The sequence below is a fragment of the Vigna unguiculata genome, chromosome 1, assembly GCF_004118075.2.
Source record: "Vigna unguiculata cultivar IT97K-499-35 chromosome 1, ASM411807v1, whole genome shotgun sequence".
In the NCBI taxonomy this organism is placed as follows: Eukaryota; Viridiplantae; Streptophyta; class Magnoliopsida; order Fabales; family Fabaceae; genus Vigna; species Vigna unguiculata.
Window position 1 is genome coordinate 41,221,406 of NC_040279.1, and position 17,613 is coordinate 41,239,018.

General features: G+C 31.5%; 2 protein-coding genes across 6 annotated transcripts; both read right to left on the bottom strand.

Annotated features, from left to right (window-relative positions):
• Positions 1–599: 599 nt before the first annotated feature.
• Positions 600–9,674, bottom strand: LOC114191601 (restin homolog). Of its 4 annotated transcripts, none has more exons than XM_028080896.1 (9): positions 9,466–9,674; positions 9,089–9,271; positions 8,718–8,996; positions 4,512–8,624; positions 3,360–4,182; positions 2,622–3,262; positions 2,080–2,230; positions 1,923–2,004; positions 600–1,171 (listed from the first exon to the last, which is right to left on the bottom strand). In XM_028080896.1, exons 2-9 carry the CDS (start codon positions 9,206–9,208, stop codon positions 1,069–1,071), a joined length of 6,312 nt encoding a protein of 2,103 aa, XP_027936697.1. In that variant the 5' UTR covers positions 9,209–9,271; positions 9,466–9,674; the 3' UTR covers positions 600–1,068. The 4 variants fall into 4 exon arrangements, with proteins under 4 accessions (XP_027936697.1, XP_027936677.1, XP_027936705.1 ...); XM_028080876.1 differs by having other exon boundaries at positions 8,718–8,999; XM_028080904.1 differs by lacking the exon at positions 9,466–9,674 and adding an exon at positions 9,423–9,452.
• Positions 9,675–13,402: 3,728 nt separating this feature from the next.
• Positions 13,403–15,587, bottom strand: LOC114183469 (E3 ubiquitin-protein ligase AIRP2-like). 2 transcript variants are annotated; one of them, XM_028070531.1, is made up of 5 exons: positions 15,197–15,587; positions 14,714–14,876; positions 14,492–14,558; positions 14,106–14,346; positions 13,403–13,987 (listed from the first exon to the last, which is right to left on the bottom strand). In XM_028070531.1, the coding sequence occupies exons 1-5, from the start codon at positions 15,283–15,285 to the stop codon at positions 13,777–13,779; spliced, it is 771 nt and encodes a 256-aa protein (XP_027926332.1). In that variant the 5' UTR covers positions 15,286–15,587; the 3' UTR covers positions 13,403–13,776. The 2 variants fall into 2 exon arrangements, with proteins under 2 accessions (XP_027926332.1, XP_027926412.1); XM_028070611.1 differs by having other exon boundaries at positions 14,714–14,760; positions 15,197–15,585.
• Positions 15,588–17,613: the final 2,026 nt, after the last annotated feature.

Sequence of the window (17,613 nt, forward strand, 5' to 3'; positions counted from 1 at the left end):
CCAAAGGATGATGCTCTCACACTTTTCATAAATGTTGAGTTTTGTGTATTTATCAGACAGTCACCGATACTTATACGATATTACAATATTTATAAGATATACTATGTTTAATTTAAAATATATTTTTTTATCTTTGACATGATTTTAACGATTAAAATAAAAAATAAATCTTATATTATCACTTTGCATATTGGATATTAGATAGATAGATTAGATTCATTTTTGTGTTAGTTGACAATGTGTTAATTGACAATTTTAAACTTAAAATATATATACACATCATGTTTTATGTCCTATTTTTTTAATTTAGTCATATCTTCTTGTCCAACTTGTCCAATCCATGTCATTTCCGTTTCCGGACAATATAGACCAAAGGAGACAATGTCAGAATGAGTGGTAGGTGTAAGGTAATAGTTATACGTATAGAAATGATGGAACCAAATCAGGGGTACGTTGACTTCTTCAATTAAGCAATTAAAAAACATTGGCAAAAAGAAAAACATTGAATTCTTTACAAACATATACTAAATTGAAGCTAAGAAATTGAAAAACAATTAAAAAAAACTCAAAATAATGATAGAACATAAAGTATTAAACAGTAAAACAATGAAAACATACAAAATCACATATACAAGCTTTCCTCGATAAAGAGAGAGAAGAGCTATCCTTCAAATGGTCACTGTATAAATGAATCACCCTTAAAATCTTTCTACAGTTTTATTACATTGGCATGCAAAAAAAAAATCATCTACCTACTTTCTACCCACCACATACTATGATACTGAAACAATTGTAGGTCAATACAATGAAGGGGCTTCGATTTTGAAAATAAAAAAAAAAAAAACTGTCAAAATATGAGCCCAAACATTGAAGACCAGAATCTCTGAATCCCTAAAATGTGACTCCAGAGAACAAATAAAGGATTTGACGAGATATGAGTAAAACGGGTTAGGCTTCATTAAGAATAAAAAGAAAAAATAAAAAGAGACAACTTTATATCTATAATACAATTTGCAGACGCCGGAGATCCAATGTTGAGCAGTCCAGGTAGGTTTGATGTCAACTTTTCTACAAGATGGTTCCCAGCAGCCAGATATGCAAGATAAGCAAATAACCAACAACTCCTAATCTTGCTCTAGGACGACTCATGAGAACTCGACCACCAGATACCCTGCATAGGGAAATCAAATTCCTCTTTTTTGATAGAATTCAAAATAAATGGAAATTTGCAACAGTAAAACTAATGTTTATTCTTTGAATTTGTATTTCTGAAAATGCTTCCATTTAATGTATTTAAGTTCAATTAAAAGGAACTATTGGCATTGATATAATAGAGATCGGAATTTACCCAATTATTTAATGGTTTTATTTAAAAGTAGTTACCACAGTGCCACTAAACACATATAGGTGTCTTGTTAAGCGGTTTTAGCAGTTTTATCATTAAACAAACTAAACAACGCCAATAAATCAATTCCAATTATTCAGGGCCTATTTACCTTCATTAATAAAATAGAGTTTGTGAACAAATCTTTAGTCCCTTTTTTCCAAAGAAAATGTCATGGTGTATGGTGATTTGAATTTGATACTAGGAGAAAGATAACTTTGTTTTTTCCTAAATAATTCCAAATATATGTAGCCTTAAAAATTTTTCCTATGGAATGAAATCATTTTAACAGTTTAGTAACGCTCTCCAAACCATAGATCTTTAGCATCCTCTGGCTGGTCTTTCTCAACCCAGGATAGTTTTTTTGAGATTCTACGCAAAAATATCATCTTTAAAATTTTAGGTCTTCTGCTTTCAACTTACGGCCATCCATTTTACCATGTAAATTCTACGATTCTTTCATGTTAAAAAACAGGCAATTTTAAACACTCTTCGTTTACCATTGGTTTAAAAAAGTAAAAGAAAATAGCAATTTTACCAGAGTCCATCAATACGATCTGCAATGAGCTTTCCATGTTTTGGTACAAATCCAGAAGTGTTTAAAGACTTGAATACGCGACCTGCAAAGTAACCTAGAATTAAGTCGTCAAATTTTCAAATCAAGAAATTCACAATAATGAGAAGCTCATAATTACCTTTATCCTCATCCGTATCCACTCTATTAATCAAATTATCAGACTCCGTACTAATATCAAGTGCAAGATGGTCATTAGATCCTTTTCGCATATTCCGCACATGAGCAGCTGATGAGACCGGTGATATTGCTTTCTTGCCACGTGATGAACCCTGTGTAAAGAAGCATACACTTAACACGCATTTCCCTTAATCACTTTAACACATAATTCGAGAATGCATCATAATATAAATGAATTGATAAAAGAAAAAGAAAGACATGGTCAGTCAGAAATCAAATGAATATCCAATATATGTGTGAAGGAATAAGGCAACGGTAGATAGACATGTCCATTTTTCATATTTCAGGATCAATTCAGAAAGACAAAGACAGGTGTTAACTAATGACACATTAAACCATCAATATTATGTCACGAAAAGAATCACAGAATATTTTTCTAATGAATAGTTGAAACATTTGAACTTAAATATCCCTGCAGATCCACTTCAAATATCACATTATGTAAGAACTATAAGCTTAGAAAACAAAGTTAAAATTGATCACCTCTTCAACTTCAGTTATCTCAGACCCAGTAGGTAATGAGGATGCTTCATATATGCTCCTGTCCTGGACAATGTTTGGCTGAGAAGTCCTATCTTGAAGTGAATCTTCAAGTAGTTTAACCTTGGTTTTTAATTCATCAATAACCTTCTGACTTCCAACTAATTTAATATCAAGTTCTTGGGCCTTGGATTTTGAATCATCAGATTCTGAACGAATGGCAACAATACGTTTTTCCAATGCTGGTATTAATTCCTTCAAACCCTTGGATTTCCTATTTACAACCCCTTCACCAGCTCCCAAAATATCCATAATTTTTTCTAATACATAAGTGAGCTCAGACAATTCATTCTTGAGCATTTTTGCATCTTCACAGTTTCTACTGAGTTGTTTAACTTCCTCCTTCATATCCTTAATATCAAGATCCTTTATTTCAAGGATTGACTGCAGCTTTTCTTTATCATGAGACATAGAGTTTAATTGATTATGCAACCTAGTAATACTATCAATAATGTAAGAGAGTTTTTTCATAGGGTCTGAAGTAGGTAGCTCCAAGTCATCTTCAGACTCTACAATAGGGATTTTGATCTTATCTATCTTGTCAAAGAGATCCCTCATTTGAGATGATGTAAGGAGGGGGGTTTCTGCCAATGGAAAATGTAAGATTTGAAATTAAATCAATATATGAAATCAAATAAAATCCAATATGGTTAAGTCAAGAAACATATCAAATTTCTTTACCTTCTTTTGCCAACAAAGCATTGCGCATCGATGAAATGTCAGCCTCCTTTTCTTTCAATTGTTCTTCTAAGGCATGATAACTCTCTAACTTATCCTTAAGCTCACTGCAAGCACTTTGGAGTGATTGAATATCAGATTCCAGCAGCGAAACTCTGCTTTTATTTAAGTCTCTATCACCTGTGACTAATTCAAAAGCAACTGTTGCTTCTTTCAATTTATTCTGTAAATCTTCAATTGTTGCACCTAACTGCTCACTTCTACATTCAAACTGTCTGATCAAAGCTTGAGCTTTTCTAGAAGTACTAAACAACTTATGTGTGGCCTCCACGTATTTACTGTTCTTATGATGATCTGCTTGCACACCTGCTTCAAGGTTTAACTTTTCAACCTCAGGGATGGAGTCTAGTAGCCCAAGATTCTTGTCAACTTCACTCTCAAGTGCAATGGTAGAATCAGTGCATGCAGATAGCAAAACACTGATATTGTTTTGTAAAGTGGCAATAATATTTTCCTGTTCTTCTTTCAACTTTTTCATGGTATTTGCTTCTTCTTTCATACTTTCCATGTTCTGGACAATAGTCTCCGAGATGGTCTCAGTTTCCAACAGTTTTTCATGGAGAGGAGAAATAAACTCATCCATAGAATCTGAAAATTCATCAAACTTATCTGCAATGTGTTTGTAGCTCAACTCAAATGCTTTCACAATCTTTCCAAATGATAAGATTATGGTGTCAATATCAGCACCATCAATCTCTGTGTTGTCCAGTTCAACTTCAAAATTTTGAGGACCATCCAAGAATGTTTTTCTCAAAAGTGTATTTTCCTGGAGCAAACAACACATTTAGAAAGAAATATAGACAAAAACATACTAACAGAACAAAAACAACAATAGACACACACACACACACAGAATGATTTGACAGAAAGAAAAGATTCGAAACAGCACAGTTGACATCAAAAGCCCTGTGTAATTTTCTAATCAATACTCATATCATGCATTGATCACCATTAATTTTTTTTCAATTATATGTGGACACATATATGTTACTGATGAGAAGGCTTGGATGGCGCGCATTAACAGGTTAATTAAGCATTCAACGAACGGAATAGGAGAAAACAATAACAACCAAAAGAGGGTGGTAACAATACTACCTCCATCACTAGCTGTCCTTTTGTGTCCTTTGCAGTCAAGGCAACATTATCTCTAATTTTGTTGACAACGAGATTCATATTCTTCAGGGTCTCATATTTCCTCTCAAAGAATTGTTTTATTCTGGGAAATAGTGTAGTATCTTTCATGAGCACCTGAAGATCATTAAGGAGTCCAATGAGCTTTAAGGACCTGTTTTCTAAGTTGCCATTCTTTCCAGCTAACTCGTCCATGCATGAATTTAACTTCAAACTGAGTGAAGATATCTCTTGCTTTGCAATTTTATTTGAATTTTCTAAGGCGGAAACATTATCTTGTGCCTTTGATAATGCATCCTCCAGTGATTTTATAGTTTCAGAGGCACCTACCAAATTGTTGGCATGATTTGCAGCTTCATCTTGCAGCTTCTTCAATTCATTTTCTGTCTCAGTCTTGACAACTTGATCAGCATTATACTTTTCAGTCAATAAATTGACATTACCCTCAACCTCAGATAGTCTATCTTCTAGATCCTTTATTGTCCTGCTAGCCTGTGCCAGTTTGGTAGTTTGACTGGCTGCTTCATCTTTAAAACTCTCTAACACTCTCTCTGCAGCTACTCTGCTAACTTGAGCCTGCTCTTTTTCTTCAGAAAGAATAGAAATATCTTTTGCTGCTTGTGATAACGCCTCTTCAAGTGACTTATTAGTATCCTGAATCTGATATAGTTTATCTTCTAGATCCTTTATGGTCCTGCTGGCCTCTGTCAGTTTGCTAGTTTGACTGGCTGCTTCATCATTAAAACTTTCTAACACTCTCTCTGCAGCTACTCTGCTAACTTGAGCCTGCTCTTTTTCTTCGGAAAGAATAGAAATATCCTTTGCTGCTTTTGATAACGCCTCTTCAAGTGACTTATTAGTATCCTGAACCTGATATAGTTTATCTTCTAGATCCTTTATGGTCCTGCTGGCCTCTGTCAGTTTGCTAGTTTGACTGGCTGCTTCATCATTAAAACTTTCTAACACTCTCTCTGCAGCTACTCTGCTAACTTGAGCCTGCTCTTTTTCTTCGGAAAGAATAGAAATATCCTTTGCTGCTTTTGATAACGCCTCTTCAAGTGACTTATTAGTATCCTGAACCTGATATAGTTTATCTTCTAGATCCTTTATGGTCCTGCTGGCCTCTGTCAGTTTGCTAGTTTGACTGGCTGCTTCATCATTAAAACTTTCTAACACTCTCTCTGCAGCTACTCTGCTAACTTGAGCCTGCTCTTTTTCTTCGGAAAGAATAGAAATATCTTTTTCTGCTTGTGATAACGCATCTTCAAGTGACTTCTTAGTACCCTCAACCTGATGTAGTTTATCTTCCAGATCCTTTATGATCCTGCTGGCCTCTGCCAGTTTGCTTGCTTGACTGGCAGCTTCATCTTTAAAACTCTCTAACTCTCTTTCAACAGCAACTCTGCTAGCTTGAGCTTGCTCTTTCTCTGTGGAAAGAATAGAAATATCTTTTTCTGCTTCTGATAACGCATCTTCAAGTGACTTCTTAGTACCCTCAACCTGATGTAGTTTATCTTCCAGATCCTTTATGATCCCGCTGGCCTCTTCCAGTTTGCTTGCTTGACTGGCAGCTTCATCTTTAAAACTCTCTAACTCTCTTTCAACAGCAACTCTGCTAGCTTGAGCTTGCTCTTTCTCTGTGGAAAGAATAGAAATATCTTTTTCTGCTTCTGATAAGGCATCTTCGAGTGACTTATTGGTACTGAAAACCTCAGCAACTTTATCTTTAACTTTCTGTAACTCTTCTTCCATTTTTCCATTCTGATGTTCTAATTCTGTTTTCTCTTCAGCCAGTTGAGAAACACTGTCATTCGAAGATGATAATTCCCGTTCAAGGGATTTTACAGTGGCTTGGGATTCAGCTACTTTAATTTCAAGTATACTGGCATTCTCCTTCACTAACCGCAACTCTTGCTCTATGTGTACCTTGGCATCTTGGCATTCACTGACATAACCAGCAAGCCACTTCACCTTTTCTATTGGTTCATCAAAAACAGCCTCAACCGGAAGAATGATACCGTCAATACACTCCATCACTTTCTGTAACATGTTATTGCTCTCCGTTAAGAATTGTTCTAACTGATTCCTCTCCCTTTCCATTTCCAGAAGATCAGCCTGCAGCTTTGGGATGCCTTCCAAATCACTGGACAATCGGTTGATCTCATCCCTGTATTCAGAAACAGCAGATTCTTGCTTCTGCAAATCAGCCTTCAACTGCTCAATCTCTGCGTTCCTTTCATTTAGAAGACCTTTTAGATTGTCCCTATCCTGAACCAGCCCCTTTCCCTTCTTAACTGCCATGGACAACTTATCCCTAATCATGGCAGTCTTCTCCTCTGATCGATCAAGATCTTGCAGCAGAGAACTCCTTTCTTCTTTCAGAATTATAATTTCCTTAGATGCCACTTTTAGTTCTTCAGAAAGCTTATTTGTACTTGATCTAATTAGCATCTCCTCTTCCAGTATATCTTCATAGAGTATTAAACCTTGGTCTCTAACGTACAAGAGACTTTGCATGCTTTCAAACAACTCAGCATCAATCTTAGATGCTCTAGAGAAGGGACCACTCTGCCCTTTTAGAATTTGAAAGCATAAGTCGATGATCACAGAAGTGTTGGAATAGTCAATCCCTTCATCATCCTTGTTCAGGCCACAAAGATCAACTAACATATTGACTATCTGATCCTTCTCCAAAGTAATCTGACAGTTCTTGCCAAAAAGCTCATCATATTTGAACTTCAAATCAGTTAATTCTGACAGAAGGTAATATTTTTCCTGCAATTCCAGCAGAAGAGTAATACTCAACTGATCAATATTGTAACGGGATGTTTCCATGATTGTAGAATTTTCTTCCTGTAGAGTTTCCATGATCTCCCGGGCCCTAAGACAAGAATCCACAATCCAATTCATTTGTGATTCCAAATCATATGATGAAACAGGCTCTGGTATATCCACTAGAGATAGAGATTCCTTCAATTTGCATAACTCTATGAAGGCTTCCTTCAGTGTACTTCTCTCATCCGCAAGCCATCTGAGTTTCTCTGGCACATCAAACATCCCAGGATCATCAGATTCAGAAGACAAGATTTCTTCCACTTGATCCAGAATTGCATTCTTTTCTAATAATGAGTTCTGTAGGGACGCGACCATATTTTCACTATGGGTCAACTCTTCCTTAGCAACCTCAGCAGCTTGGAGAGCGACTGACTTCTCTTCCAATTCAAGCAAACATTTCTCAAGCTCGCTGGATTTATCAGCCAGAGACTTCTTTAATGAATCTCGCTGTTGTACCAATGCCTTTCCTTTGGTAACAGCCATACTAAGCTTTTCTTTCGTATTAGCACATTTAACCTTTTCCTGCTCAAGTTCTATTTTCAAATTTCCTAGCTCAGTATTCAATGTACCTATCATCACCTTTTCCTTATCAAGCTCATCAACCAATTTCCGGTTTTCATCTTCTAACTGAGCCAGTTTTTCAACCAATTCTGTTTCCTTTCTTTTGAGCTCCAGTAACCCACCATGAGCACCAGCAAGTATGTTCCCATATTGCTGCTCTTTAGAATCCAAGCCTACCTCGGAGAAAGATTGCCCAAGTTGATAAATTTCAGAAAGAATCTGATTATACTTTCCAATTAAATGCATAGTGCCTTCTTCAATATAAACTATTTTCCCACTAATAGAATCATCCAATACTTGTTCTTGAGTGACAACTGTTGCAAGAGAGGATATCATCTTATCCATTAAATTCTCAACAAAACGATCCTTTTCAAGTTGAGCTTGAGCTGAAACCTGAAAATTATCATTAGATACCATTAACTGAGCAAGCTTTGCATTAAGATCCTCTATCTCACGGTCCCTGGTAGACAGATGTTCCCGAAGATTACTTATAGTGGTTTCACTGTTTGACCGGTCTTCTGAAGCAGTGTTCACAAATTCCAAACATTCTTTTATCATCTCCCTCAACGGAAACTCACTCACTTCCCTATCTCCAACTTCAGTTCCATTCTCTTTGCCAGTGAGAGTCTTTAGCTGATAATGAAGATCAAGCACTCCCTGTGTAACAGTTTGTCTTTCTTCCTGCTCAACTCAAAAAAGAAATAATGAGTACTTCACATCAAAATTCATTCTGTGTTAGCTAAAACCACTCTCAAATTAATACAAACGACAAACCTGGTATTCCTGCAAAGTCCGTTCTTTCTCAGCATCAGCTTTCTCCGGCTGGTCTGGGGAGTGAGGCTCCCCCACTCCATTGCCCATTTCAACAGAATGTCTCTGCTGGTGATGCATAACTTCATTTTCCTCCGTTCCGTCATCTTCATTCTTCTCAGTTGAAACCTCGTCATCCTTGTGCCCGATTAACTCATCGGGACAATCAACAAACATGTCATCCCTGGCAGTATCCTCTGCGGACTTTTCATCATCAGGTTCCCCAATATCAACACGCTCTCCCTGCTTCACTCACATGAATCGAAAACCATCAGTATTCAGCATTGCCCAATTTTCGTAACTCGGGTAATAAACAATTGGTAACCAATAAGTACCTGGTCTCGATTTGTACCAGTGTTTGGTTCGCTATCCACATTTGATTGGTCGCGCCCCACACCACCCCCTGAATCCGAATCCGCTTCCGAAACCAGCTCCGCTACGTGATTCTCAGACATCTCAACATTCAAATTCCTAATTCCTCACTCCCAAACGAGATTCGGATCTGCAATTTCTATTCCCTTCACACAAAAAAAAAAAAATACACAAACGATAACTCAAACAAAAATAAAACCAATTAAATACAAATTCAAACGATTAAATCAAACAGCAAATGAGCTTGAACATTTATTTTGATATATGAAACCCTAAAATGAAATTGACTTGGAAAACCTGAAATAGCAGAGTGAAAGCCAATCAAACTGTAAATGCATACCTGTTAAGACGACGAATTTCGGATTCTAAGAAAAATAATAAAATTTAGAAGCAGATTTTATTTTATTAATTTTTATTTGGTTACTATTATAGTTTTGGATTATAATTGGTACTACTGCAGATCCTGAAACTGGTATGTGGTAAATGGCAACGTTGTGAGACTCGTCGTTGACATTTCTCTCCTGTTTCGTTGGTACTCAGAAACGACATCATTTGGATTCGGAAGACCTGATACGTCACTTTGTAATTTTCTAATAACTATAATTTTTTTTCCGTTTTTAATGATTTTTTTTTTCAAAAATATAATTTACCCGTGTTGGTGGGATTTTAAAGATTGTTTTAAGATACATAAAATTTTTCATTTAAAAAATATATCATTTTCTTAAGTGCACTAACAATGACCACGTGTCATACACATAAATTTGATAGGTAGCATTTTTTTAATTAAAAGAAATAAAAAAAAATAAAAGAATCATATATTAACACGTGACATGTCATTAATGACGTTAGTTAATTCCGTCTAATTAAAATATTTTTTTAAAAATTTAGATGTAATTGACACTTTTTTAAAATTAATTAATTATTTGATACATAACTCCAAACTAAATACAATATAAATAATTATACCTATATTTTTTATAACTAAGATTTAATAATTACATTTCAACGAACTTACGTAACAAGATATTTGTAAGAAAATTGTATATTTGTAAGTTTTAAAAGAATCTTTTGGAAAAAATATTAAAATTATAAGAACTAATAATTTAAGTAAAGTAATTAAATATTTTTATTTTTTTATTAAATAAATAATTAGTTGGGATTAAATAATTAATCCTAATTAATTATTTATTTAATAAAAAGTTGCTAAATCTGTTTACTTTAATAGAAAGATAAGAGATTAAATAATAAATAAAAATAATTAAAACAATTATAAATTTGGCTTTTAGCCGTTTTTATTAAAATATATGTACTTTATTGAATGTTTAATTTTTATTTTTTTAAATTAAATATTAATTGTTTGACTATTATTTATGGATTTTTATATGAAAATAAAAAGACGGTTTGATTAAGTTTCAAGTTTAAATATTATTAATTAATTTTTATTAAATAAACTAATCAATTGTCCAAAAATATCATAATTTTTAACTGAGTTTCATTTTAAAGCCTTAAATAAAATATTACAATCTAAAACAATAAAAATAAATAAAGTACTGAAATTTTAATTTATTTTACCAAATTTTATTATTCCATATCTCCACATGATTAAACTAAATTTTGCTAAAGTATTAATTTAATATATATATATATATATATAGATATATATATATATATTACTTTTTTATAAATATACAAATTCGTAATGTTTTGCTTAAAGTTAAAAAATTAAACACTTATCTCACCCCATTATTAACAATGGTTATTCAATTAACAAGATATAAAAAGCTTAAACACTAAATGAAACGAAATTGTTTTAAAAATTTAATCAAAAATATCCAATTTCTTTTTCAATACGAGTAACATTACCCAATTTCACAACAAAATCAATTCATAATAACTAAATTAAGAAATATTTTTTTGAAATAAAAAATTAATGAAAAATACTTAAATTAACCAATAACATAAAGTTAATTAAATTAAACAAAATTTGTAATAAAAAACTAAATAAACAAATCCAGAAAAAATTCCAAGTTCTTTCTTAAAGTTATCTAATGGTACTGATAATATTCATAAAAACAAATTCTTTTAAAATCCAAATTCAATACATCCCTACCTATAACGTTCATTAATTTTAAATGTAAACTAAACAATCGTTCAGTTGGCCAAGCCTGTGTTTGTTCCCCTGACATTTATTGTTATACATTTTCTTTTGACTTTTTCCCATTTTAATATTTTTTTTTGCTGTTTTTTTTTTTTTGTTTGAAACTGGTCTTGTCTCTGCTTTCAATGGATTGGATTGACTGGTATGCAATACTTCTTGAAAATTAATTAGCATATAATAATACCAATTAACATACAATATAATTCAATCCTATCATACAATAATAAGATATTAAGTCACCTTTAATTATAATAATGATAATAGGGTTAGCTCTCATGTCAAATATATCAAACTTGATGGCTAATTTGTTTATACTTAAACTCAGTTATGATGTAAACCTCCCTATCATATTCATATAAATTCTATTACAACCATTTTAAAATATAGATTAATTTGAAACCTTGAAAATCAAGGAACTAATTCGCATAAAAAGTCTATATAAAAAGTTGTGGGTTAAATATGTTTTTGATCTCTCAAATTTTAATGATTTTGAAATTAATTTCTCTTCGAAATTCTATACCAATTTAGTCATTCATATTTAGAATACGTGGATTTAGTCATTTTTACTAAATTTTTTAAAGTTTATTTGACATTTTAAACGCATTTTATTATATTATATGAGTTAACATCGAAGCGAAAATGTATCAAACGGTGTAAACAATTCAAATACTATAATGAAATGCGTTTGAAATGTCAGATAAATTTAACAAAATTTGGTTAAAATGACTAAATTCATGCATTTTCAAAAATGAAAGATTAAATTGATCAAAAGTTTTAAAGATAGACTAATTTTAAATTTTACTAAAATTTGAGGAACTAAAAACATATTTAACCAAAAAATTATAGTATTTTTCACTTTCCACCGACTAAAATTAAATATGGTAAAATTATAAAAAAAAAAATATGTATCAATGCACAACATTTGAAACTTGTGTACGAAAATTTCAAAGACCACACGTCACTACATGTAAATGTAAAAGCATTCACATACTTTATCCCACCTAAATGCTTAAGCTTTTAAAGATGATTAATTCATGAATCAGACATAATATCAAAGATATTATCGGTTATAGTACTTTGTCATTATGCCACAACTCAACCTATGCTGGCAGTTTAGGTTATCTTAATAAAGGTGGATAATGTATTTTCCTAATTTCTAGTACATGCTTCTAAATTTCAATATACAAAATAATGAAAGAAAAAATATTAGTTTCTAAATAAATGTGTGTTGTAGGCTCCAAGTTGAAATTGAAACTTGCACTTAGTTGCGATATTATATTTTGAAGGCTTAATGAATTTAGTTAGTAGTCTTTCTCTTTAGCATATTTAGGTCTTCTAAATGAGTTATAAAAAGAAAAAAATTGTCCATTATGTATTAATTTTTTTCTTTTTACTTTTATACTGAAATTATGTCAATTAAATGATGTGAGTGTTATAAATATTAAATTATGTAGTTAATATAAAATCATGAAAAAAATTGTTATTTTAATTGAAATGTGTAGAATAATTTTAATTAAAATAACAAGGTTATCATATATAATATTTTTTCAATCGGATCCTTGATAGAATTATCCTCGTTATTCAAAGTTTTTTCGATGAAAAGAATAAAATTTATGAGTCATAATATTATTTTATAGTAATGATAAAACTTCATATTGAATAATAAGTAGGATAAGTAAGACATGATGACCAAACAAAATAATAATTATATTACTAAAATAACAAAATTAAATTAAACAAAAAATACTAATAAAAAATATAAAAATTCTAAGTACCTAATAAAAAAACATTTAATAGACATTATGTTAAAAATATCTAAATTTATAATAGAGTTGAAACTTAATTAAATTTTTTTAAAATTATATAAAAGAAATCCATTCGGCTGATTCACACCGTTCAATTAATAAATAAAATACTTCTGTATTCTTCTATAATCATCAAATTTTAGTTTATATCTTTGGGATTCCCTCTATCCATTTTTAATATATTTTTATCTCTTCTAACAACTTTTCTTCATCTACAATAATCGACTAGAGAAATCCATTTTGAAATCAGAGAAACTAAAAATATATAAAAAATTATAAAAACTAAAATCTAATCTTCCAAATTCTCGAGAAACTTAACACAAACTTTGCCCTCATTTATATTTTCATCTTGATGATTTTCCAAATGTTGACATTTCCAACATACATTACAGTCACACAGAACAGAATCAGTCTGTGGCAACAAGTAACATACAAGAATGTCTAACTTTATGGATCCTTCATACAAGGGATTACATGTTAATTGCAAGAACAATGTCTACAATGGAGATATATCACAGTAGTAAGAAGAATGGTTTTTCTGGGCCAAAAAACCAGAAACATCTCTTACCAGAACAACTGTGATTAGATTACCAGAGTATTTTCTTTATCAACCAGACTCTATTCACATTTGTATTCCGGAATTTCCTATCTGTACATTTTTTTCTTTCTGTTCTTATTCAATGGAAAATTAAATGAGGTATTCATAATACATTAGAAAAAGTGCATCTGGGTGATCTTTTGGCAGCTTGCTGATATAGAGATAAAAACGCAACAAATCCTCTTTAGAAACTGTTTCAGCATCAACAACATCATCGTCACAAGTTAGCACCCATAGATCCTCTGAATTAACTCTCCTCAAGCTGCCACGACAAAAAGGACAAGACTCTGATTTTCTGTTCCTGCAATTGAACAAGTCCAGCACAAGCCTCAAAAAAATGATAAACCATTGGAAATGGCATAAAAAATTGAAACTTGATCATATGGGATATGATGGATATGAACAAATATTTTGATTACCACTTGCGGTAGCATTTGATACACATGGCATGACAGCAACCAGGTAAAACCATTTTGGTGCAAGGCTCTAAGCAAATTCCACATTCATCTTCTCTTTGCAAATCAATATTGGTTAATCTCCCAGTTGCTTCAATCACCTTATTGCCATAACTTGAACCTTCTATGCTTGATTCTCCTTCTTCCACAGCCTCCAACTTCTCCAAACTACCATGAAGCCTTTGGAGAGATGGCAGTATTACGGCTGAAAGTTCAATTTGTGATAACATAAATAATGTGAGGAATAGTCACCAATGGATGACAGCCACAAACGGATTATACTTTTGATTAAAGAAAAAGATTAAAAATTATAAATGGTTTTTCTTTTTTAAAGTCAAACATTCACGCACCATAAAAGTCCCCAATTGTAGCCTTCCTTCCATGTGTAGACATGTTTGATCTACCATCATTGTGTACCTTTGGTAAATTATGAGAGCAACAACATCAAGAGAAAAACATTAAACATTAAACATGAAACATGAAAGATGAAACATGGGTATCATATACCAAAGTGTCCAAAACAGTAAAACATAAAAGGATCAACATAAAGAGATAGATAGATAGATAGATACCTTGTATATAATTATGTGGAAGAGGTTGAGATACCTATGGAGAAAGCCTGCACAAGAACAATCCATCCATTGTAGAAATAACAGGAAGAGAGGAGCCAACTGATTGTAAACCAATTTCATTTGAAGAACAGTCCCACCCTTGGCTCTGGGAATTGCAGCAGCCCTAGAAAAGGGCAGCATAACACACAATTCAAATTCAGAAGGGGGGCAAAGTAAAAAAAAAAAAAAATACACAATCAAATTCACCAGTGACAAGCAAATTCCTATCATGAGCAACAAATTTCAATGACCCTATTTATACTTGATCGTGTTCCTTTTATAAAATTAACCAACTTGAAAGCAATTGAAGGGGATAATCAACAGTACCCAGAAGAGCCTCCACACACCCACTTCTTTCCCAGTACCCAAAACATACATATACAAAAGGAAAGTTGATAAATTGATGAAAAAAATTTAAAGGGGAGGGGGAAATATTAGACTCACAAAGCATTGGCGTGCTGTATATCAGCCTCAAGTACTTTGAGGGAATCGTGGTAAGGTAAACGGGAAAGTTGGTACGGAATCATTGCCATTTCTCCTTTACTTTGTGGAAAGCTGAAGCACAGAAGAGAGAGAGAGAGAGAGAGAAAAAAAACTGAAGAGGGTCACAGAAAGAGAGAGAAGTGATCAAAATTGAGATGAAGACCCTTATCCTAATCCCCACCTAAAAAAAGGGAAAACCAAGAAAGAGAAGTGATGAATTGAGAGAAGAAAAAAAGTAGGGCTAAGCTTTTTGATGTTTTGTGTGCGAAAGTTTGAAGCTTTTGAGAGGATATAGGAGTTGAAGAGAGTGTGGTTGGGTTTTGGTGTTTGGGTGTTGCGGTGGGTGAGGTAAGGAATGCCGTAACAGAAACGATGCGTTGCGTTGCGTATTGCGTTTTTTCCCATGACGAGATTATCACCATACCTACGATTATCACTACGAGACAACGAGAATCATACGATATACGACGCAAACAACAACACATAAGAAAACAGACAACTTGGGTTTGTATGTAAAAGAATATTGACAAGACATTTAATTTAATCGATAAAAAAAATACTAAAAAAGGTTAACCATTAAGATGATCATGGACTATTTTTTCGAAAATAAATAATTTCCTAAATTAGAAATACTGATTGAATCTTTCTGAAAAATTAAAAGAGTTGCCACATTAATTTTTGTATTTTAAAATCGTAAGGAACTAATAATTTATGACAACTTTAAAATCTTTAAAGATTCGGTCAAAAATTATATGATAAGAACTAATTAAATGTTGTGAGTTTAATGACAGGTTAAAAAAATCTAAATAGTTGAACGACCGAGTAATTTAAATCAATACAAAGTTACGATCAACTCTACTAAAAGTTAATTTTAAAATTTTAGATTTTATGTTTAAAAAGTTCTTAATTTTGCTTCAACTCTAAATCCACGTGTATTTGTTTTTATTTTACATTTCAATTAATTTATTAATTTCTTAACGATACTTTAAATAAATATGTTTAGATTTAAAATTTAATTGAAAATTAAAGCAAAGTTATAACTTTTAAAATTAACAAATTAAAAACGTGATGAAAATTAAAATTAACTGATTTATCCGAAAAAAAAAATTGTGTGCCTATTTGTGGTAGGAATCTCGGCACGGCAAGGATTCGTCCATTGTATGTAAAGCATTTATGTTCTTGTTTTTCTCTTGTCATATTCTACTGTTTTCTTAATTTTAATTTATATATATGGGTAGTATCACCAATGTTTAATTAGTTGAATGATATTCACTTTTATTTAGACGTGTTAGTTTGGTATCTATTTTTAAAAAATTATTAATTGAGTCTCAACTTTTAAAAATATACCTCAATTAGATTATTTTTAGCAAAAAATTATTAACACCATTAATGATATTAGTTTTTGAAATGACTTATAAAATTAAGTATTAATATTCATATCAAAATTTAGTGGTAAAAGTCATGAATTAAGTTAACGACTTTAATAAAAAAATTTCTGTAAGGGACCTGATTAAGACATTTTTACAAAAGTTAAAACTAGATTAACATATTTTTAAAAGCAGATACTAAACTGATACATATGAACAAAAGTAGGTACCATCTAACTAATTAAATCTATCAGAAAATATAAATACCACTTAAATAGTTTATTTATGGATATTTACAGATAAATTTTTAATTTGTGATTTCACTAATAAAAATTAACTAGGTTAACCTCAGCATTTGATATATAAATCAATTATTTACTTCTTATGTACAAAAATTGAGTATATTTAAAGAGACTTTTAGGAGTTTGGAGTGAAGGTTTCTGCAATGTATAACTAAAAAAGGACAAATATAGCAATTTGAGAATGTTGGATTGATACACGGAATATAGTAAAAGATTATTTAATTTGTATTTATACTTTACAGCATAATAATAAATAAATTTGTTTAGATAATAATAATAATAATAATAATAATAATAATAATAATAATAATAATAATACAAAATAAGTCATGTGGGTATTTTAAATTAAGAACGGAGAAATATTTAGTTTTTATATTTTTTATTATACTAAAATTGAAAATTAATATTTTATTTTTTTATTGTCAAATGATATCGATAAACTATTTTTTTGTTTATAAGAAGTTCATGTAACATCCACACAACATCGGATAATGCACATTTGCATTGAGTATTCTCACAGCAATACTTGATCCACACGAAAAAAATTAAGATTTACAATAAATATTATTTATTACTTTCAAACACATGTTAGAAATTAAAAATAAAATTTTCAAATTTTAAAAATTGTAAAATTGAAAATTTCTTTTATAAAAAACAACCCAAATTCAAATCTTAAAAAAATGCATTAAGTATTTCCCAAATAAAGGAG

Coding starts and splice junctions, on each gene's coding strand:
- LOC114183469 (XM_028070531.1), bottom strand. CDS start 15,285: ATGGCAATGATTCCGTACCAACTTTCCCGTTTACCTTACCACGATTCC. Junction 14,877..15,196: donor ATACAGCACGCCAATGCTTT/GTGAGTCTAATA, acceptor GCCCTTTTCTAG/GGCTGCTGCAATTCCCAGAG. Junction 13,988..14,105: donor ATCAAATGCTACCGCAAGTG/GTAATCAAAATA, acceptor GTTCAATTGCAG/GAACAGAAAATCAGAGTCTT.
- LOC114191601 (XM_028080876.1), bottom strand. CDS start 9,208: ATGTCTGAGAATCACGTAGCGGAGCTGGTTTCGGAAGCGGATTCGGAT. Junction 8,625..8,717: donor GGACTTTGCAGGAATACCAG/GTTTGTCGTTTG, acceptor TGAGTTGAGCAG/GAAGAAAGACAAACTGTTAC. Junction 2,231..2,621: donor AGATAACTGAAGTTGAAGAG/GTGATCAATTTT, acceptor TTCTTTACACAG/GGTTCATCACGTGGCAAGAA.